The sequence below is a fragment of the Balaenoptera ricei genome, chromosome 5 (genome assembly GCF_028023285.1).
Source record: "Balaenoptera ricei isolate mBalRic1 chromosome 5, mBalRic1.hap2, whole genome shotgun sequence".
Lineage (NCBI taxonomy): Eukaryota > Metazoa > Chordata > Mammalia > Artiodactyla > Balaenopteridae > Balaenoptera > Balaenoptera ricei.
Window position 1 is genome coordinate 71387595 of NC_082643.1, and position 22478 is coordinate 71410072.

The 22478-nt window shown below is 35.2% G+C and overlaps 1 protein-coding gene across 5 annotated transcripts in view; it reads left to right on the forward strand.

Annotated features, from left to right (window-relative positions):
* The window catches only part of NFXL1 (nuclear transcription factor, X-box binding like 1), a 54478-nt gene extending 32666 nt beyond the window's left edge, over positions 1-21812 (forward strand). For all 5 annotated transcript variants that reach the window (XM_059924111.1, XM_059924110.1, XM_059924113.1 and 2 more), the window contains 8 exons: positions 431-452; positions 1272-1412; positions 4058-4224; positions 7437-7506; positions 13825-13929; positions 17244-17330; positions 18160-18213; positions 20244-21812. In XM_059924111.1, coding sequence (XP_059780094.1) covers positions 431-452; positions 1272-1412; positions 4058-4224; positions 7437-7506; positions 13825-13929; positions 17244-17330; positions 18160-18213; positions 20244-20417 — 820 coding nt within the window. In that variant the 3' untranslated portion in view covers positions 20418-21812. The remainder of the gene's footprint in view (positions 1-430; positions 453-1271; positions 1413-4057; positions 4225-7436; positions 7507-13824; positions 13930-17243; positions 17331-18159; positions 18214-20243) is intronic.
* The last annotated feature ends 666 nt before the right edge of the window (positions 21813-22478 follow it).

Consider the following 22478-nt stretch of genomic DNA (forward strand, 5'->3'; position numbering starts at 1 on the left):
TAGATGAAGTTGGGAAGAAGTGACATTTTAACAGCATTGCACCTTTCTATAGATGAACATGAAATATCTCTCCATGTATTTAGATCTTCTTTGATTTCTTTCATCAGTGTTTTGTAGTTTTCTTCATATAGATCTTGTATTTATTTTGTTAGATTTATATCTGAGTATTTCATTTTTGTGTGTGCTAGTATAAATGGTGGTGTGTTTTTAATTTCAAATTCCAGTTGTTCATTGCTGGTATTGTAGGAAAACAATTGGCTTTTGTATATTAACTTTGTATCCTGCAACCTTTCTGTAATCACTTATTATTTCCATATGTGCTTATTTTTTATTCTTAACAGAAAAACCAGTAGAGTTAGCATCTTTGCTTTAAAAATATTCTTTTTGAAGACTGTATAATGTTTCATTTCATTTTATTTTTTTCTTGCAGGGAATGTCTTGGGAAGCATGAGGTGAGTTACAGGCACAAACTTTAAGTAAAGCTTGTAATCTGTGTACCTCTTCTGTATGATGGTTGTTAGAAATAGCAAAGTCAATGTATTGTCTTTTTAGTGCTCTAAAGAGTACAAGAGTTTGTCTACTAATTTTTAAAATACACAGTGCTTTTATTTGAGATTTAGCCTATGTATATGCATTCACTGCAGAATCATTACATTGAATTTCCCTTTTAGGAATAGAATGTTTTGCTCCTTGGCATTCATTCTTTGGGTGTTTTTGGATAGGTTACTTTGATTTTAGACAATGATGATGACAACAATGACAGTGACGACAATGCTAATTCTTTTTTTTTTTTTTTTTAAAGTCTTATTTATTTATTTATTTATTTTTATTTATGGCTGTGTTGGGTCTTCGTTTCTGTGCGAGGGCTTTCTCTAGTTGTGGCAAGTGGGGGCCACTCTTCATCGTGGTGCGCAGGCCTCTCACTATCGCGGCCTCTCTTGTTGCGGAGCACAGGCTCCAGACGCGCAGGCTCAGTAATTGTGGCTCACGGGCCTAGTTGCTCCGCGGCACGTGGGATCTTCCCAGACCAGGGCTCGAACCCGTGTTCCCTGCATTGGCAGGCAGATTCTCGACCACCGCGCCACCAGGGAAGCCCCGGTTACTTTGATTTTGATAATAACAATTATTAATGAAAATGTATTAGATGAAACTTGTTCTCAAATGATAACAGAGTCATTTTTGAAACATGCTTCCAATAGGTTGTGTGTGTGTGTGTGTGTGTGTGTGTGTGTGTCTGTGTTGCTGATTTTCCTTTTTTCTTAAATTTTAAGGTGAGCCCACTACCATGCCACACTGTAGGACCCTACTCTTGTAGGAGAGTTTGTGGACGAACCTTAGATTGTCAGAATCATACATGTATGAAAGAGTGCCACAAAGTAACTGAAATTGATTCCTGCACTGACAAAAACAAGGTAATGTCCTTGGGTTGAATGTATACATGCTTACAGTATGCTTGAAACATTTTTTTCAGTAATTTTGCCATAAATATTTTCCATTTTGCTCTAACTTCTCTTTCCTTTTTCTTGCCCTCATCCCTTCTCCTTCCTTGCCTTTCCTCAGACAACCAACTTTAACAACTTGGTGTATATCTCTCTGTGTCTTTGTGCTAGTTCATAATAATATGCCTTTTAATTTGGTACTGTTTACATGCTATACCTGGGTTAACACATACGGTTTGATTTTATGATAAAAGTACAGAAATTTTGTCTCTTTTTAGATAGTAAGTAGCAGTATCACCTCTACTGCTATCCATTTATATCTCTGAATTTAGTCTGGAGCATTTGCTCTCAGCTGTTTTTTAAACGTAATACATGAGGTAGATGTTCACAATTTTAATAAATTCTCAATCTTTTGTTGGAAGTAAACACCATCACAGATACGGGGTATGTGTAAGTTATGTGAAATTTACTAAAAGCATTTTACAAGCATATGAGAAATCAACCATTCAAAGATGTCTAAAAATTGCCATTTCACAAGGAAAAACAAATGTAGCTAATCAAATTGTAAATAATATTAAATTTTATTTTTAAAATAATTAATGTTTTTTCCTAGGTTTCCATTCTGTAGGGAATCATAATAATATTAGCAAGTGTGATTAATGAGGAATAAGCCAAAGATTTTAAGCTTCATTTTATTATTAAGTAACATTACATTTACAAGTGTTTAAATTATTACTATGAATTGTGTTATTGAAAATTTCACTTGCGTTATTAGATATTTTGGTCTTTGATTTGGTAATTGTAATGCATGACAACATAAATGTCTATAGTATCATTCTTCCTCACGTGCAGATATATATGTAAATCGTATTGCTTATAATTTCTTCACTGAGTCATGCCTTGATCCTCAATAAAAATGTTCTCATGATAAAATGAAAAAGATATTGGAATTATAAAATCAAACTAACATAATGATTCAAAACCACTTTAACTAGTTAGAGAATAGCTGCTGTATGGCTTTCCTCCATTAGACTTCCAGAATATCAGATGAATCAGAAAAAACTCATTTTAAGAAGTGATATGACATGTTTGGGGAATTACCTTGGATTATCCCAACATGGCTTCCTAGGCAGTCAGTGCCTGTGGTAAAATACGGGTGATAAGTTATGTGCAATTCTTCTCAATTTAGCTACAAGTCCACCCTATCTCCCACTCAGGGAAGGCTACTGCAGTGTAAGTGAGTGGAAATTATATTATTTTGGAGGATAACTTTGCAATCATTCTAATTTATGTATTAAAGGTTAAATAATTCAGAAACTTTAAAAATTAATTCCTTACTGTAACATCTCAATTGAGACCCACTGGAGAAAGGCTCTTAATAGGTCTCTCTTGACCCAAATGCCTTTGGAATTTTTAATGCAGTTTCTACCTTGAGGTATAGCACAGAGCCTATAACACAGCAGGTATTCAATAAGTGTTTACTGAATTGACTGAAATCAAAGCTCTTTTGCTTCTTACCTCTGCTCTGGTCTCTTTCCTTCCCTTGGCTTACTCTCAGATCTCAGTTCAGTCAATGCTATTCTTATGTGGGATGGCTCTGATTGATACCATTAGCAGCAAATATAACCCTAATTCATTGATTGAAAGAAGAATGAGGATATTTTCTCTTTGAGGAAAGTCTGTCATCAAAAACAAATAAAAAAGAAAACATGTATACGTACATAATCACACATACATAGATATACACATGCATTTCTTCTATATTATGTATGTTACAGACCCTTGCCACTCAGAGTGTTCTCTGCAGACCAGTGGCACTGGCATCACCTGGAATCTTGTTAAAAAGGCAAAATCTCAGGCCCCGCCTCAGCATTTTAACAAGATTCCCAAGTGATTTTTTTTTAAATTTGGTTATGAAAGGGAGATAATTAATTTTCTTTTTTATATTAATTAATTAATTTAATTTTGGCTGCACTGGGTCTTCGTTGCTGCGCGCAGTCTTTCTCTAGTTGTGGCGAGCGGGGGCTACTCTTCGTTGCGGTGCACGGGCTTCTCATTGCGGTGGTTTCTCTTGTTGCGGAGCACGGGCTCTAGGTGCATGGGCTTCAGTAGTTGTGGCGCACGGGCTTAGTTGCTCTGCGGCATGTGGCATCTTCCCGGACCAGGGCTCAAACCCGCGTCCCCTGCATTGGTAGGCGGATTCTTAACCACTGCGCCACCAGGGAAGCACGGGTGTTGCTTTTTTAGTTAGGTGATGATCGTGCTTCTTGGGTGGAAAATGTTTTTACTCTGTTTTTTTTTTCTGCCACTGACTAAGAAGTAATTAACATTTTAATAGGGATGCTTCATGTACTCACAAGTCCATTTTAAAGGTGAGGCAGTTTGATCAAATGAGGTTTGTAGACATAAAAATCTTTGTGAATAATGGTCCTATTGATGATCTTGCTGTTATTCATTTTGAATATTTTTAAAAGAGTGAAAGCATGGTACCGTTTTATTAACTGTATTTCTAAGAGCTACAGAAGTACTTTCTTTTAATGGGATATATAAATTTTATAACATATATAGAAATGTTAGACTTCTGTATTTAGATGAGTTATTTCCTTGGTACTTATCAGGCTGGCCCAGAATGCCTTCAGTGTGAAGAAGGGTGCTCTAAATCACGGCCACCAGGTTGTCCTCATCCGTGTGTTTTGCCATGTCACCCTGGAGAGTGTCCTCCCTGTGTTCAGATGCTTAGAGTAAAATGTCACTGCAAGATCACAAGTCTTTATGTGGAATGTAGGTAAGTGGACTGAAGAAATATTCTTGTTTTACTAAAATCATTTTAACTGGTATATTTTCATAATTCAGAATCCTTTATAGAATACTTTAAGGAATATTTTTCAGTGTGGTCCTTAGGGGCTGGAGACCTAGATTTTCCAGTAGAGATCTGGAAGAAAGAAATATAGACTATTTCATCTTCTAGATACTTTACCTTGATTTCAACCAAGACAGTTCTGCTTTTTTCCACTTGGGGATTCTGTATAAGATTTTGTTCGGAAAAAATTTGCTTTAAAAAAAAAACAGGAGAAGCACTCCTATAGCAGATTGTTCAAATAACAGTGTCAGCTAGAGTTTTGTTGGATCAAAAGTTGACTTGCACATAGTCACTGAGGCACAATTTTTAAATCACAGATTTAAAAGGTAGCTTTTGTTTATTACAAATGTTGCTGTTATGGCATTTATCATACTAGGGTATGACCTCTATGTTTTCCTTACTTAAAAATGAAATTTTTTGCTTGTGGATTATGTAGAAGGAAAAAAAAATTACATTTTTTTCTGTTTAATCATGATCTAATGTAATTAACCTAACTTGTTCAGCTCCATTTCACTTAAGTCTATAAAGTGGGTTTTTTGTAAGTATATTTTACTCAGATTAAATTTTTTTTATATATAAATTTTTAAAATTTATTTATTTTTGGTTGCATTGGGTCTTTGTTGCTGCGCATGGGCTTTCTCTAGTTGCGGCGAGCGGGGGCTGCTCTTCATTGCTGTGCATGGGCTTCTCATTGCAGTGGCTTCTCTTGTTGCGGAGCACGGGTCTCTAGGCGCACGTTGTGGCTCTTGGGCTCTAGAGTGCAGGCGCAGTAGTTGTGGCTCACAGGCTTAGTTGCTCCACGGCAGGTGGAATCTTCCCAGACCAGGGCTCGAACCCACGCCCCCTGCACTGGCAGGCAGATTCTTAACCACTGTGCCACCAGGGAAGCCCTCAGATTAAATTTGAGAATATGAGTTTATGTCTGATTTTTTGAGCATAAATACTTGCAGAAAAATGCCTGTTAATATTATCTTAAATTTGTTTTTGTCACTTATACTCTGGACTCATGCTTTAAATTGGAAAGTCAAATTTTATTCTTTTTAAATATTAAAATTATTTTGTTGAAATTTTAAAAAATTATAATTTTTAGTTTTATAAGTTTTGTAGGGCGAGTTAAGAGGACAGTTTTGCTTTATTAATGGGTGATGACTGATGAGAAGAGGTTGTTTTCTTTTGTTTGTTTTGTTTTGTTTTGTTTGGCCGTGTCCCTCGGCATGAGGGATCTTAGTTCCCTGACCAGGAATTGAACCCGTGCCCCCTGCAGTGGAAGCACGGGAGTCTTAACCATTGGTACACGAGGGAAGTCCCAAGACGTTGTTTTCTTTGGTCTTCCAGGGTCCTAAATTTCCCCCTCTTGCTTCTTTTTCCCTTTGTCATGTCGTCTCCAAAGGGCACCTTCCCTTTTTACTGTCTTGTTCCACAGAGTGTTGCCTTTCCAGTATTGGCTCCTTGATTCTTGAGCAGTTTTTAAAGTCTCTTCTCTTTAGTTGGTGCTCTGATCCACCAAGAGTTTTTCAGTATTTTTACATTTATGGTGGACTTTGTCTTTCTGGTGTGGTGTTAGCTCAGTGCCCCTCTTCTCTTTTCTGCTTAGTTTTTCCAGAACTCTACCAAGCTCTCTGAAAAGACTTGCTATGGGAGCTTGAGAAATAGCTCTGCTAGGAATTGGTGTTTATTTTTCTACTTACAGGTAATTTGAAGTTTGTAGAAATTTCTGTCTTCTGGCTTTGCTGAGGTCATGGGATTTGAGTGATTTTGTTTGTTATTAATGAACTGAATGATTTTGGGAGGAAATGTGTGGATATATTTGGATTGAGGTGGTTTCCATTACCATAGCTATCCAGAGTTGCTTCTTCCGTTTCTTGAATGCATGTTTAAAGTATATGTTTTTATATAGAATTCTTCAGTCTCAGTATTTGTTCTGATAATTTCATTTACTTTCAGTTCAGTGAATAATTTCATAAGTCATCTTTTCCTTTTGGTCCTTTTCTGCTTCATGTTATTTCTTCTATAGAAATTAGATATAAAAGATGAAGGCCTTGAAAAGCTTGTTCCTAATGACAGAGTAACAGGAACAAAGTGATATTAGCTCTTAAGTTCAGAGGTGAGCACCTTACCTGTAAGGATGAAAATATACAACTTTAATAGAGCCAGAGTAAAAACTTTGTTATTATTACTTGCAACTTTGCCAGGAAAATTGCATGTGGTATCTTAGAGTACATTTATAGCTAATTGGATACAAATACTTAAGATAATAGTTTTGACATTAGTGAGGCTAAACTTATGGTATATTTTGGCAGTTATGTCTAGTGAAGGGAACAGGGAAAGGAAAGAAGAAAGGAAAGGAGAAGGAAGGTAATGGGGAAGAGTAAAGTGAGACACAGGTGATGGGCATTTGCAGCATTGTCACTGTTTACTGACTCATGCAGTGTCTACTGTTCAGCTGTTTGTTAGGAAGTAGTTTTATTCATTGGTGTTTGTGACTTTTTCTGAATTATGCGCTGAAAACAGATATAAAAGCACAGATTGATCTAAAATGATCTGAATCAATTTCTAACATTAATAGATAGCTTAATCCAGAATCAACTGAAAAAAAGTTTTTCTAATAAGCTTACTGCACTTCCCACTGAATAGCCTAAACTCCTCAATTTGAAGTAACATTTTTTTCCCTGTTCTTTAGAAGTAAATCTGGGTGAGCATTTTCCCTCTCGGTCAATTTTTAAGTAACATATTGAACCATTAGTTTTAAATCTTTTATGTAAAAGCTTTACAAAGAATTATAATTATGAATAATGATTGATCTACAGGGAGAGATAACTAGCAGGAACTGTTAAAGAAAGGCCAGGCATAGGTGATATTTTGTGTGTGTTTTGTACTTCCTTTTTGCAGCAGTTGCCTTTTTTGGCATTTGATTTGTTGGTGGAAGATACAGGGCTAGAAGGTTTGAATTATCAAAACAGTTAAGTAATTTGAGGATGTTACAGATGAGATACAATTAAAATATTTCTTTAAAAAATGAAGTAAATAAGTAAGATAATTTTATGGATATGTTTGAAATTGAGTTATTTTTTAGAAAAACCATACTATAAAATGTAGTTTTATTTGAATGTCATCAAAACTTCCTCTCATCTTTTTAGAAAAATAACCACAGCTGATGTAAATGAAAAGAACCTCCTCAGTTGTTGCAAAAATCAGTGTCCTAAAGAGGTAAGATTTAATAGAAACTTTTACATTGTATTTCTTAGGCATTGTTTCTCTTTTATTGTTTGGTCATCCTATTCCAGGTCTTCTCTGGACCCCTAGAAATGTGGGTACAGAAAGGAAAATGTGATTGATGTCTGTAGAAACGTATGGTTAGGGTAGAAGCACATCTCTATGAAATTTGGGGATATTAGGACCAGGAATGACTCTGAAGATTTTTTTAAGCAGTTTTAAAGATAGCTTATATACTTTATACAATAAATATTGACCTAATGTTTACCCACCTTAAAATATAAGTAGATCAAGAACCGTGTGGCTCATGGGCAGTTGGAGAGTAAATCCACAGTAGAAAAAACAGATCGTGTGTGTGTGTGTGTGTGTGTGTGTGTAAACTGTAAAGCTCATTATTATCTTGAATTAATTAATATAAAGCATTCATATATAAAGTTTCACTTTTAGAGATTCTGATGCTTGTATATGTGTTGTATTCAAACTAATTTATCGAAAGTGGTTCAGAAAAATTGTTCAGAGTAAAAAGGTAAAAACTCACTGGTTGGTGATTTATCCCAGCAATGATTTGAGAAACTAAAGTAGTCTATCTCTCCTTGGCCAACTTAACAGTTAGGCTGTTCCTTTTCTGCTGTTGTCGGGGGTAGGGAAGTGACTGCTATTTGATTTGGGTGGACATTTATAAAGGAATTCTTTTGACTTATAGATGTACTAATAGCACCTCTTTTAATTCTTCGTCTTTATATACTTATCTAAGTGTTTCTCATCCTATTTAGAATTGGAAGAGATGGCAACGAAGTCTTAAATACAGTATTGTCTCTTTGATTAAATAAAAGCAAATCAATTCATGATATGCCTTTTTGTTTACAGTATTTCCTTTTAACTAAAACTTTGGACACTTTTTATGGATTACTGTTTAACAACTATTGGAAATTGAACCTGCGAATTTTAAAAGTTATGTAAGATTACAAAAAGGGAGACATTTCAAGCAATAAATGATTATTTTAATAATCCTGTCTTTGTTATATGAGTGAAACTAGAGGCATGGGATATTTCAAGTTTAATTTTCTGAATTCTTCAAATTCTAAGTTTTCCCTTGTTAAAATAAATTTTCTTCAGTCCAGATTAAAATTCCAGGTAATAAGTAGTTGAGAATGTTTTATTTTTAATCTGACACAGTAACTTGGTATGAGATTGCAGTTAGAAATAAAATTGAATTCAGGGATTGCTAATTTGCAATTTAGCATTGCCTTGGCTATGATTCGTTTGTGATCCTGTTACGACATTTGGTGGGACTGGAGATGAGTGGGCACTATTTATTTAAAAAATTTTTTCTCATGCTCATCATTTTTGGAATCTAGGCCATTCTGGAGCCCCTGGTATTGCTAGTGTCTCCTTGTACTTTCTTGAAAAATGTATTCTTAGGTTGGGAACAATCCAAATGGCTGTTATGGTTTAGAACAGTCTAGGGGTAGACAGGTGAGTATTACTGTGGTTAATAGAACTCATTCTAGTTTACGTTCTCTTGACATTGATAAGACTACAGCAGTGGTTTTCAAACTCTAGTGTGTATCAGAATCACTTCAAGGGCTTATTAAAACAGCTTAATGGGCCCCACCCCAGAGTTTCTGATTTTGTGGGCCTGGAGTGGAGGCCCAGGAATTTGCATTTCTAACATGCTCTTATATAAGGGTGATACTATTGGTCTGGCACCACACTTTGAGAACCAGTAGGCTATGGTATCAAGTCATACACTGGATCAACCAAAAACTATGTCTTTTTGAATCTGCCATAGATATCTTAGACTTGGAGTTACGGTATGGGATTATGACAAATTCTGATCCATTGATAAATTCCTGTTTGCTTTTTCCTCCCCTTTCCATACTGTAGATTTCTTGTGGGCAGGAACTGTGTCATGTTTGTCTTTGTATCCAGTCTCTGGTTCCCTCGTTGTACATATTAGGTAGTTGGTACATGTATATTGAGTGTGAGTGTAAGTGTGAACTTTGGGAATGGCATACATATGTCCTTCCAGCTCCACTACTTCTTTGATGTACACTCTATGTGTCTATTGGACTGTTCAATTAGGTTTGAATTAAAGTAAAAGGAAATATAAAGATATTAAGAACTGTATCTTTATTTAAATTGTGCCCCACATATACAATTCTACTTTTAAAAATTATTTCTGAATTTGGTTTTATCATTCCTATGCAAGCTTTTCTGTTTTTTACTTGGGCAAATTGTTTAATGTCTCTGTATCTCAGATTGTTCATGTGTAAAATGGGGGCAATAGTAATACTCACTTTAGAGTGCTGAATATTAAGTGAGTTAATAACATGTAAAGGTCTTAGTATGTGGTAAGTGCTATAGATGTGCTGGCTATGGTGATTATGGTATGGGTATTTATCCACAAATAATATTGATTTTCAAGCTTTCCTTAAATATTTTTAAAGAGAGCTTTTAAATTTTTGAATTATTGGGATTAAAATGGAACATTTTGAACTAGACCGTGTTGCTTATTGGTAAGCCATTTGATATGACTTAACCAAAGTGCTGGCAGAATGATATTAAGGGCTGAGTAGAGTAGAAGAAAACCATCTCACTGTGAGTGGAAGGAGTAGGATATCTCATCTTTAAATGAATATCAAGGTTGAATGTTTTAGAAAAACTTCTATTTTTTGCTGTGAAATCTATAATGAAGATAGTCACTATATATTATACATTCTAATCAACTTTCTTTGGGACTACTTTTCTGCTCTTTCAGAATATAACCTTACTTTGTTATACAGCAGAAACTAACACACCATTGTAAAGCAATTATACTCTAATAAAGATGTTAAAAAAAAAAAAAGAGTATAACCTGGCTTTTGAGATAATACATACTTGCACATCTAACAGGGAAATGGTCATGTGATTTGATTTTTTTAAATAATGAAATTATTACATACTCAACAGTACACAGACACATGTATGTACAGTTTAACAAATGGTTAAAAAGTGAACACCATGTAACTCCACCTAGGTCAAAAAATTTAGCATTGCTGCATCTCAGAAGTCTACCAAAGTTCCTTTCTTAGTGTAGTTCCTGCCCTCTATTCTATGTTACCACCATCTGCCTTTTATAATAATTATTTCCTTGCGTTAATTTATAATTTTTACTGTAAATTAAAGTTTTTACTATGTGTATATCTGGAAGCAATATTGCTTGTTTGCCTAATTTTATATTTAAAGTTCAAAAGTATGAACTTCTGTGACTTGCTTTGTTTGCTCTACATTGTGCTTGTCATTTTTATTACGTGTGGCTGTAGTCCATTTACTCCATTGTGAATATACTGTAGTTTATTTACTTTACTGTAGGTAGATAGGTAGAGTTGTTATACTGCTACGAATGTTCTTGTTTGTACATTCTGGTATTATGTGCATAGATTTCTCTTTGTAGTGCAGTTGGTTGGTCATAGGGAATGTGTAATTTCAACTTAAAGTCATACTGCTTTCCAAAATAATTATATGTAACCAGTAAATTTTCCAATTTACCATTAGGATTTTATAGCTCCTTTTTGTTTCATATCCTTACCAATACTTGGTATTGTCAAAATTTTTAAATTTTTCCCAATCTTACGTCATCTCATGATTTTAGTTTACATTTCCATGATTACTCGTGAGTTTGAATACCTTTTCAGGACTAATGGTATTACTTTGCCTGTGGGACATACGTTGGATATGAGCACAGTACACTTCTGTATGAGTTTCAGTTCTCCTCCTTGCAATCTACAGAATAAGTTTGGCTAACTTATTGCAAAAAGAAGATCTATTTGGAGGATACTGGGGGACAGTTCACAGATTCTGAAGGAAATGCTGTACAGCCAAATTTTGGGAAGGGCAGTATCTAGGCAGTCCCAAGGGGCTTGGCAGCAGGAGCTCAGGGGTCTCTGTAGCGAGATGACTCTGTTCAAACCAGCACCTCTCCCTTTCAAGTTTTCACGTGGTCAGGAGAGAGAATCTGGCCCACCTGGGGTCCAGGGGCTCCCTTAACACAGGCAGCAACAAGCGGGGAACAGGGACGGGTAGCTTAGCTGTGGCCATGGCTCCTGGGGGAATTGTGGTGAATCAGGCAGCCATCCCAATTTATGTCTTCAGCTTCTACCAGCATTGGACGTGGAAGGCAAGGAGATTCATGGAATAATTGTCAAATGGGATGACAGGATCAAGTGAAGGATTTAGAGAAAAGAGATACATTTTGAAGGCAGAAGACCCAGCCAGAGAAAAGAGAGACTTTCAAGATGTTGGTGAAATTGTGAAGAGTGAGCATGAGATCTTTTAGGAGGAAGAAAGATAGAACATCTAGAATGATGGTTCTTAACCTTTCATAAGTCCCAGCACATTGAAGAGATAGAACACTGATCAGTAAGAGACCACACTGTAGCCACAATTCTATGTAATTTGAAAAAGATCTTTACTTATTGATTCTGATATGCTTCCCTATTCACTTTCCACTTCAGAATCACTGATTGGAAGTTAAAGTGGTTAGTTAGTTTTAGAGAAGATGACTGATGTAATTACCTCCCAGATTAAGGAAAGAACAAGAGGTTGTAGAGACATATTTTGAGGGGGAAAAAGGATAGATGGTGAGCTAATGCCAAACGTTTGTCTTGTTTATGAAGTCAGGCTAGAGGCACTGGCGGGAATGAAGGTGAGAGTGAAGTGAAGGATACTTGAAGCAACCACTCTGAGGCAGGTATTTGATAGTGAATAAATATTGAGCTTGTTAAGCAGTATTGAGGGCCTAGTATTAGATGCAGAGAAAAGCAAAACTGAAGTGGCCCAGGAATGTTCATTCTAGCAGCACTGCACTATGCTAGGATTAGTGAAAATGCAGTGTGAGTGATCCAAATTTAGTTTTGGTATGAATGTCTCAGCTAAAAACTAAAGAAAAAGAAACGTAATTGCATACTAGAGAGAGACTAAAGATGATGGAAAAGGATTCTGAATTTCTTAAAGTAGGTGGTAGAGTCAATAGTTTGAAGGATCAATCTGGTGAGTCATAAAGATTAGAATTCAGGATTCAGATGTTAATTGAGGTGTCCACTATTTTTAAGTATCTTTGTTAATGAATATGAGAGACACAAAGAAATATAAGACCATTGCCCTTAACTCACTTACAAGAATAACCTTTATTATGATAGCTAAATATATTAAGCACATTTTATCCTCACAACAGCTTTATAAAGTTCCATTACTCTTCCCAGTTTTACATGTGAAGCACAGAAAGAAAAGTCAGGTGGCTTACCCAAGGACCCATACCTAGTCAACAGAGAGTCTGGGATTCAGTTTTGGGCAGTCGAATTTTGAAATTTAACCACTAACCAATGGGTATCTTTTATTTACACTCCGGTTGGAGAGACAGAAATATATGAAGTGCTTAAAATTTTTTTTTTGAGTTCAAGATAATACAAGCAATGTCAAAACAGTTTAGAAATAGATTTCTTGTATTATTACTGTTATTGTTCAAATGTAGGCAAACTCATATCATGCTTTTATGATGATTTAAGCTATGTGTCAAATTTTGCATAAGATTTGAATAGAAAGAAGGAGAGAACGCTTTCATCTGAAAGCTTGACTGGGATCAGAGGATATAGTAAATAATTAAAGTCAAGGAGCACATAGACATCAGGGCAATTACTGAATTGGTTTGGCTATCTGTTTAGTATGTTTTAATACATAGTTGCAAGCCTTTTAGAGTAAATGGCTAAGCAGTTGTTTCACAATACAGTGGCTTCAGGACAGGGAAATTTTCTTTCTTTCTCACATAACAGTACAAGAGAAGGTGGATGTGTCACAGTGCTCCAGGGACTAGAGCAGGGATCCAGGGATAGATCCCTGGACCTAAGGATCCAGGGACCCAAGTTAGCAGGGCAGCTCTGCTCTCTTTGATTCATGGACCCCACTGTTGCTCTAGATATCCTCATTTCCAGCACATGGGGAGGGAAGAACATGGATGTGTGCTCTTGAGAAGCTTTAAGGCACAAAAGCACTTACGCTTACATTCTGTTGGCCAGAACTTAGTCACATGGCTCTAACTAGCCTCAAGAGTGATGTAAGATGTACTGTTAGAGTGGAACCAGGGAGAATATTGAGCATTTCTGGGAATTAAGGTAATTTATATCCAAAAGAAAAAAGTTGAAAAATCAGCCAATTATCCAGGATTTATTGACCCTATTGTAATGGACTTTTTCTTAAAATAGTTGCTGGGGAAAGGGGAGGTAGAGTATGACTAAAATATAAATATGTAATTGTTTTATTTTGGTTTTATTTTAGCTTCCTTGTGGTCATAGATGCAAAGAAATGTGCCATCCTGGTGAATGTCCCTTTAACTGCAACCAAAAGGTGAAACTTAGATGTCCTTGTAAAAGAATTAAAAAGGTAAATATTTTAAGTCATTGAAAATTCTTTTCTGTGTACATTTTTGTTGGTTTTGTTTTTTTGTGGGGGTTTTTTTTTGGCGGGGAGGGGGGAGTCTGTATTTTGGTAGTTCTTTGACTTTATTTATTTTTTTTTTTAAAGATTTATTTTTATTGATTGATTGATTGCTATGTTGGGTCTTCGTTTCTGTGCTAGGGCTTTCTCTAGTTACGGCAAGCGGGGGCCACTCTTCATTGCGGTGCGCGGGCCTCTCACTGTCGCGGCCTCTCTTGTTGCGGAGCACAGGCTCCAGACGCACAGCCTCAGTAGTTGTGGCTCACGGGCCTAGTTGCTCCGCGGCATGTGGGATCTTCCCAGACCAGGGCTCGAACCCGTGTCCCCTGCATTAGCAGGCAGATTCTCAACCACTGCGCCACCAGGGAAGCCCTGACTTTATTTTTTTGACTTTTAATTTTAAGGTCTTATTTCTTAGAATCTTTTTATTATTGGCATATCTATTTCTGCAAATGCTTATTTTAAAACTCAGCTTTGTTTGGCAATTTAGTTTTCTGCAATTTAATAGTAAAAGAGGATTATTTTATATTGGAACTGAGTTCAGTGCCCTTTTTTGGATAGAATCAGTGTGTTCTAGATTTGAGGTCTTTGCACAAGATGCACAATGTGAGTAATAAAGTAAGTTTCATGATTTAAGAAATGGTCTGGAATTAACCTTTGTTGCCTTATTTATGACATTTTTTTACCATCAGTATTATGTTGTGAACATATTGCCTTGAAAAGACCTCACATACACGTAGCCTTATAAAATTATACAATAACATTCAAATTTGGAGAGAGTTAATTTTAAGATAAAATACTGGTAATGAAGGAGTAAAAGGGCAAAAGCTAATGATTGGAAAGCTCAGTGGAAGCAAACTACATACCATTTAGCAAAACTTAGGAAGGAAGAATCTCACTGAACTCCTAAGGTCAGTTCTTTTCCTTGACTTTCCTGTTGACACTGTTGACACCTTTCAAGATTTCTTCTTTCTTGACTTACGATTTTCCCTTTCTCAGTTATAGTTGTAATGCCTTTTTTGCCTTCATATTCTTATAGTTGTTCCCTAAAGCTACTGTCCTTTCTCTTTCAGTTCACTCATTTATTCATCCATTCAGCAAATATTTATTGAAAATCTTCAGCTTTTATTGAGGACCTTTGCTTTTCATTTACTTTTATAGCTCCTACTATATAATTTCCTGGATTCAGGTAACTTCTGAATTTAAATTTATAGGCCTGAGCTTTTCTGGAGTTGGATCCCTAAGTGTTAGATATTTAAATGGACCACCTTTATATGAAAATCAGTACTCAGTCAAATCACTTTTAGTCTGCAATGTCTCTCAAGTTTTCTCTGAAATCTCATCTTACTTTCCGAGTGCAGTTTGCCACCCATTAGAACTCTGGCAGCAGATTATTCTTGGACTTTGAAAACAGCTTCGTAACAGATTTCCTTGCCTCTAATTGTAATACTTCCAATCTAAGTTCGTCATGGTTCTTCATCACTTGGGAAAAAATATGCACTTTATAAGGAAGGTGTACGTATATAGGGACTTGGCATAAAGGGGGATCTATGATATTACCTTTGCCTGCTTGTCCAGTCTCATCCCCTGGCAGTCATCTTTGTGAATCCATTACTTAAGTGCCCTAACACATCTGCTATTTCCCCTTTAATCTGTGGCCATATATTTGTTTTTTTCCTTTACTGCTCTGCTTACTAGAATCCTGTTAATACTCAGGGCAAGCATTTCCTTATTTGGGAAGGTTTTCCTTCCTCTGCCTCCTTTGGGAAGACTTAGGTGCTCCTTCCTCTTGGCTTTCTTTGTACTTTGTGCTAGGTTCCTGACTAAGAGCTTTGTGATTCCAGGGACGTTTGTAACCTTGTTTCCTCATCTGTAAAATAGTTTATACATAGGCTTATTGAAAGGAATAAAAGAGATAATGCTTATATAGCATTTAGCACAATGACTACTATGTTTAATAAATAGTAGCAGCTATTATTATTATTAGTTTAGCATTTACCATATTAATTTTTTCCTTGTTGTATCCCCCGTCCCTAATACAGTGCTTTTCATTTAACAGGTACTCTATAAGTACCTTTTGAATGAGAAAAGATATGATGATCCTTCTTCCAGGCTGATAGACTTCATGTCCACAAACATGCAGTATTTATTTTTGTCTCTAATGTTTGTCCATGTTATTTTTCCTTTGTCTGGACTGTCCTTGGATGACAAGACTGTGTTTGTCACCAACGTCAGCCAAAGTTCTGTGCTATAAAGTGATTCATTAAAGTATATGCACTTTGCTCAGCATTTGATGATCTCATTTCCTAACTCTGGTAGATTTGAACTAAAAAACTAGCATCTGAGGGTGTGGTGGGAAAGGAGCAACTGGTACAAATAGGTACGCTTAGAGCAAAAGTGACATCTGGCAGCAAGAAATACGGAACGAATAAAAGGCAGATAAAAGATCTACAAAAGCAAAGTCTAAGACTATTTAAAATAAGGACCACTTATTTTATTACAGAATAGTACACAAATTGATCATAGTATTGATATCACCTCATCAATAAAAGAGTAGATTAGTTTTTTATTATTCCATTAAGGAGGCAGTGAAGTACAGATATAAGCTTTAGAATGATTTTCATCTAAACATTTTTTAAAAAGATAAAATGGTTGAGAGAAAAATCTGTAGCTCTCCAGAACACTCTAGAACTGCGCTGAGTTGGTAGCCACCAGCCACATACGGCTATTTAAATTACAATTTTAATGAGTCAGCATTAAATAATATATGACATTCAGTTCCTCGATTTCAGTAGCCATGCTTTGACTGCTCAGGAACCATGTGTGGTAAGTGCTACCCTTGTGAGTAGTGCACGTTTAGAACATCTCCATCATTTCAGAAAGCTGTGTTGGATGGCACTACTCTAGTACTCTAGTACCTCCCTGGAAGCTTTAGAAGAATAACAAGAGACGATAAAGAAAAATGAAGAATAAAAATGAAATTGAAGCTGAGTTGGTAGTGGTGTTTAGTAAATGATTATTAAATGGATGGTTTTAATTTTATGGTATTCACTTTTTTTGCAGTTAAGAGATAGAGAATAATCACTGTTTGAACTAAGACATTTAATGCATGCAGCCATGTCATTATTAAATATTAACACGACTGTTAAATAATATGCATAATCTTAAGCTGCTAGAGAAATTTTGCTTTTTTATGGCATACAGTTACAACTTTGAGGGAAAATCTTTTAAAATCAAATTTTTAAAAACTTTATTTGTAGGAATTGCAGTGCAACAAAGTACGTGAAAATCAGATTTCCATAGAATGTGACATAACATGCAAGGAAATGAAGCGGAAAGCATCTGAGGTAATGTCAGGTTAAATGTCACTTTTAATGTGTTAGTGGCCTTTCCCTACTTAGTTTGTGCATTAATTTATGTGCTTATTATGAACAACTCAAAATCTCATCCTTTTTTGTTTTTGTGATAAAAGCCTAGTTTGTTGGCCTATTTTGAACCCTCAGGTGTGCTTTTTATGGTCTGGTGTGTACTAGATTTTTCCATCCTCTGTACCAGTTAGTATATATGCTCTGGAACATAGCTATTCATTTTAATGTTAGTGTAAGCCTCCTGAAAATTATGTTAAAATAATACAAAAATAAGGTTTTGGGGTTCTTTGCTGTTTGGGTTACTTCTAGCATCACTGTTTCTGTCCATCAGCCCAATCAAGGAGTAAGCTCTTGGTTTTGTTTGAAACTAAGGATTCCCTTCCAGAAAGGGCATTTTAGGAAAATGGTCAATTTCAACTCTAGGCAAAGAGTGGTATTCAATAATTTATTATAGAGTCTTAGTATGGTAACTTAAGAGAAAAAAGTCCAGTTTTAAAACTATTTCAGTTTATAGTGTTATAACTCTTTGAATTGTGATCTAATATATCTTACAGTTGTAAAGCTGAAATGTTTATATAAGGTATAACAACCTACCTCCCCTTACCCCCTATCTGTTAGATAGTGCCTTGGTAACACTTCTCTGTTAGATATACCTTGGTATGTAACATTTACGTTTCTTTAAATAATTTTCAATTTAAAGCTCCCAGAAGTTGTTATGGGTTAGTGGAGCCTGGGAGGAAAGATGTTAAAATTCTATGTAAAATTTGATGATTACAATGTTAATTTACTTTTAAATATCTATAAACAGATAAAAGAAGCAGAAGCCAAAGCTGCTCTTGAAGAGGAAAAACGAAGACAACAGGTAACTAAACAAAAAATACACAAACTTCTGTCTCTTTGCATCATTGTTACTTTTTATGCAAATACAAGATATGTGGAAACATACAAATTAGGATCTGGTGAGCTCAGTTCTGGACTGAAAATACAGTTCTTGTAAAACAAAAATTAGCCATTCACTTACTTCAGTCCAGGTATACTGAACCTCTGAAGAAGCATGGGACCTTGTATGTTCACAGATATTTTGTGTATTCCCAATTTACTTCCTTGCCAGTTTCGTCCATTCTCAAGAGGTAACTCCCCTTTTGGTTGAGGGGTGGGGGTCAGGGCATGGCCGCATCCATTTCAGGTCATCCTCTGGAGTGCATGTCTTCGCTCATCTAAAATTATTTGAGTTCTGTTTTACTGAGTTGTAGGTTATCTGTGACAAATAAGTGCTGTTTACTAACCAATACATTTGTTTTAATAATACATCCCCTTATTTACCCCTTAGATACTTGAATGCAGGATTTTTATCTGTTCTTTGTTATTACCTAGATAACAAGTACATTCCTGATATCCCCTGTTTGCTCAAATACTATATTTATTGATCATACAGTCCAAAGAGTGTCTTAACTTTGTAATAATGACATGTAATTTTTTGTCAGTTTGCATTTTGAGATGCTTTATACTTATCAAGCAGTGTATATTGTATGCAAACTGTTGCCTTTATGAATGAAGAAATTGAAATTTGCATGACTTGAGACAGGGCACTAAAAACAACTCATGTAGCAAGGGTGGGATAAAATGACCTCTGGTGTTTTATGGTTCTATAAAGTTGGTTTGCCTAATATCAAAAAATAAGTTATCAGAGCTAATACAGTAAGACATGGATCGACTAAAATCCTGGGAGATTAAATTATTAAGAACAGTTTAGGGTGTCCCTTCCTCCCCTTTTCATAAACAGTTGTGGATAGAAATCTTAAACATATTCTCTATTTACTCACCTTTTAAACAGAGTGTATAGAAAATAATTTAAACCATGCTTGATGACTGTGAGTCATCATTAAAGCATTAGTTATTTTACTGTGTCAGTAGTTCTCAAGTTTGACTGCTTTTAATGTATTTTGACCTTTTGCTGTATATCAACAACTACTTGAGAATATTCTGACATTTTGGTTCTTCGAAGAATGCCACTTTATATTAAGTATATGTTAGGTCTTCTTCCAGTGTGGTTTATGAGCAAAGTCATGGATATGTTAACTGAAATTTCTATTTCCTTTTAAATACACATTTACAGAATCTTGCATGAATATTACATATATATTTTAGTTAATAAGTATCCGGTTTTAGTTAATAACAGTGCACTATAGTGTATCGTGTTATATTATCATGCATTAAAGTTTAATAAGTGAGTTCTTAACAGTAGACTGAAAATCTCTACTTTATAATGAGTGTCATCTAGTTATCCTTTTTTAGAACGAGTTTTTATATAATTCTACTTTCTAAAAGAGTCATTTTGATTTAAAGCATGAAGCATTTTTCCCCTGAAGAATTTTTACTCTGTGTTTTTAAATGTATTTGACAGAGAGGAATCAATTTCCGGCAGCTTTTTTCTCTTCACTCACTTGAATTTCTTCCATACAAGCCAGTAATGTTTATTACCAGCATTGTGTAAAACTAGAATTATCGGTGTCTTTATTCTAATGGGTCATCTGTTAGCACTTACTAGAAGCTCTATATTCTAGAGCCCCATTAATTATAGGTTAATGGTGTTGATGTATAAAACTAATGTCTATATTTTAAATCAGATGTTTCTGTATTTAGTATCAAAGGCAGGCCTTCAATCTGAAATAATCTCTTTCACTACTCCCTAGTTCCCTTTCTGCTTACCTAAGTTCTGAATTTGTTGAATACAATCAGTAGTGGAGAGATGTTTTTTTAAAAAATCAAATCAATATGTTTATTATATACCATTACTATTAAAACATTTCCCAAATTTATTTTTATCTAAGTGGAAAATTTTAAATCACTGTGTGTATTGAATTTAATAAAAGTGATACTGTTTTGATTTAGGCCGAACTGGAGGCTTTTGAAAACAGGCTGAAGGGTCGTCGGAAGAAGAACAGGAAGAGAGATGAAGTGGCAGTTGAGCTAACGCTGTGGCAAAAATATAAATATTATCTCTTTCCAGTGTGTGCAGTTGTGGTTTTAGTGTTTGCATGGTACATAGCCCATGGTGTGGATTAAAAAATGTTTGATCTCTTAATATACCTCAGATTAGATTTCGATAAGTTGTTAAATTTGGAATATTAGAAAGTGAATGTTGTAGAACATGATATATATTCACATTCATCTCTCTATTCTCTTCCAGCGGTTGTTAGAAGGACAGAATGTTAAGCTTTATCTTAATTAGCATACTAGAAGTAGCAATAGTAAAAGCATGACTGAAATTGTAAAATATTTCATTAGGCATAGCCAGTGGCAGGGTAACATGTTAGTTGTTCATTGTGCTTCCTTGTATTAACATAACTGTTTCATTTACTATTTAGAGCCATCTTTTTTTTTTTGGCAAAATTAAGATGAGACTGAGCCGTATGTGTAGTAAGAGGAATATTTCACAGTGTTTTGGTTACTTATTAAAAGGTACTTTTCCTGATCATGTAACTTTGTACTCTTAAAAATATATATATTCTCTAAAAGACCTCATAAATTATAACATGAAGCTATATAATTAGACTTAAGAAATTAGTTTATTAGTGAGGAATTTTTATCAGTTATTGAAGTAAAATTTTATGTAGTATGTCACTCAGAGGAAAATATAATTGTTTTCAAAAAATGCCAGGCTAGATTCCTCACGTGTGGCTATGTCTTGTATAAGAAACTTTTAACTGAAGTTGACATGTTTTGTAAAACTTGTATGTGTTTTTTCAAAGTAATAATAATAAAAAGTAATAATAAAAGAAAAACTAATATTTATGAGCAATATATGCTGAGCACAGGCTTATGAGCTTTATGTACTTTATTCTCATTTCTTCTTATCACAATCGTATAAGTAGATTTTTTTCAGCTGGAAATAATAAGTTCTTATGAAAACAAGCTGATAGAGAAATATCAGTAAGCCAAATCTGTTTGAATTGTAAGTCATTTTAAATGGTTTTGCTATTTAATTTTTGTATAATTAATGTTTTCATTAAAATTTTTCATACCAAATTTTTAATCTAGAATATTTACTATTTAAAATATTCAGGAACCTATAATTTTATCGCGATATACAACTCTAATGCTTGATGTAAAACATAGTAATTGATAGGTACTAAAAAGTGGTAGAAGTGGTAAAAGTACAAAGAAGGATTTTTAAATTTTGCTTTCTTTAACTCAATTTATTTGATGTTATATTCCTTAATCAAGTATTGCTGGTATCTAAAGTGGAAGGGCAGTCATTCCTTTCTTTATGGTATTTTTGTTTTAATTTTAGATTTCTTTTTTACCTTTCCCAATGTTAGAGTTACTGGGTTGGTGTTTCAGAAGCTTTAAAACTAGAGCTGTTACACTCAAGTCATTACCTTACTGTACTCTAAAATGAATGTTAGGTGTCCACGTGGGAAGCTCTTTTCATGTATTTCAGAATCTTGGCCTAATAAACAAACCTGAAGCCTAGTTCATGCCTCTTTGTTGGGCTTGTGTTCTTGCTAAGTTTTCTTTCTGATTTGTGCGGAAGAATCTAGTGAGCAGAAGAGGGAGATTGAGTGAATGATAAATGAAGCAGTTTGCTGTTTTTTATTTGCTTGGCTAGTAGCTCAGAGCTTAATTAATTAACCCAACGTTGCCCAACTATTCATTTATTCAATCAACGTATGCCTTTACTGCGTGCCAGGAACCTTCTAGGTACTGGAGATAATGGTGATCCTTTCAGGGACCTGCTAAGGAGTGGAAGAGAGGGGGCAGGAAATAGATACACAATAAAATGAACGTGATTTCACGTATGATAAGCGGTGTTAAAAAATGAGAGAAATGTTACAGAAAGTGATGAAAGAGGGGGGTGAAAAGGCACTGGCTAGTTTAGATTGGGAAGGTCCCTCTGAGATGGGGACATTTGAAGATCTGAGGGAAAAGTCTATGAGGGAGAGAAATCAGCGAGTACAAAGTCACTAAGTCGGGAGGTGTTTGGCAGAGCTGAGGAACAGACAGAAGGGCTGGTGTGGCTGGAGCTTAGTGAGCGACGGGGAGAGAGCGCCCAGGGCCGGTTCACAGCGTGCTTGATAGACCATGCTGTGGAACTGGGGTTTATTTCTAGTTGCAGTGGGCAGC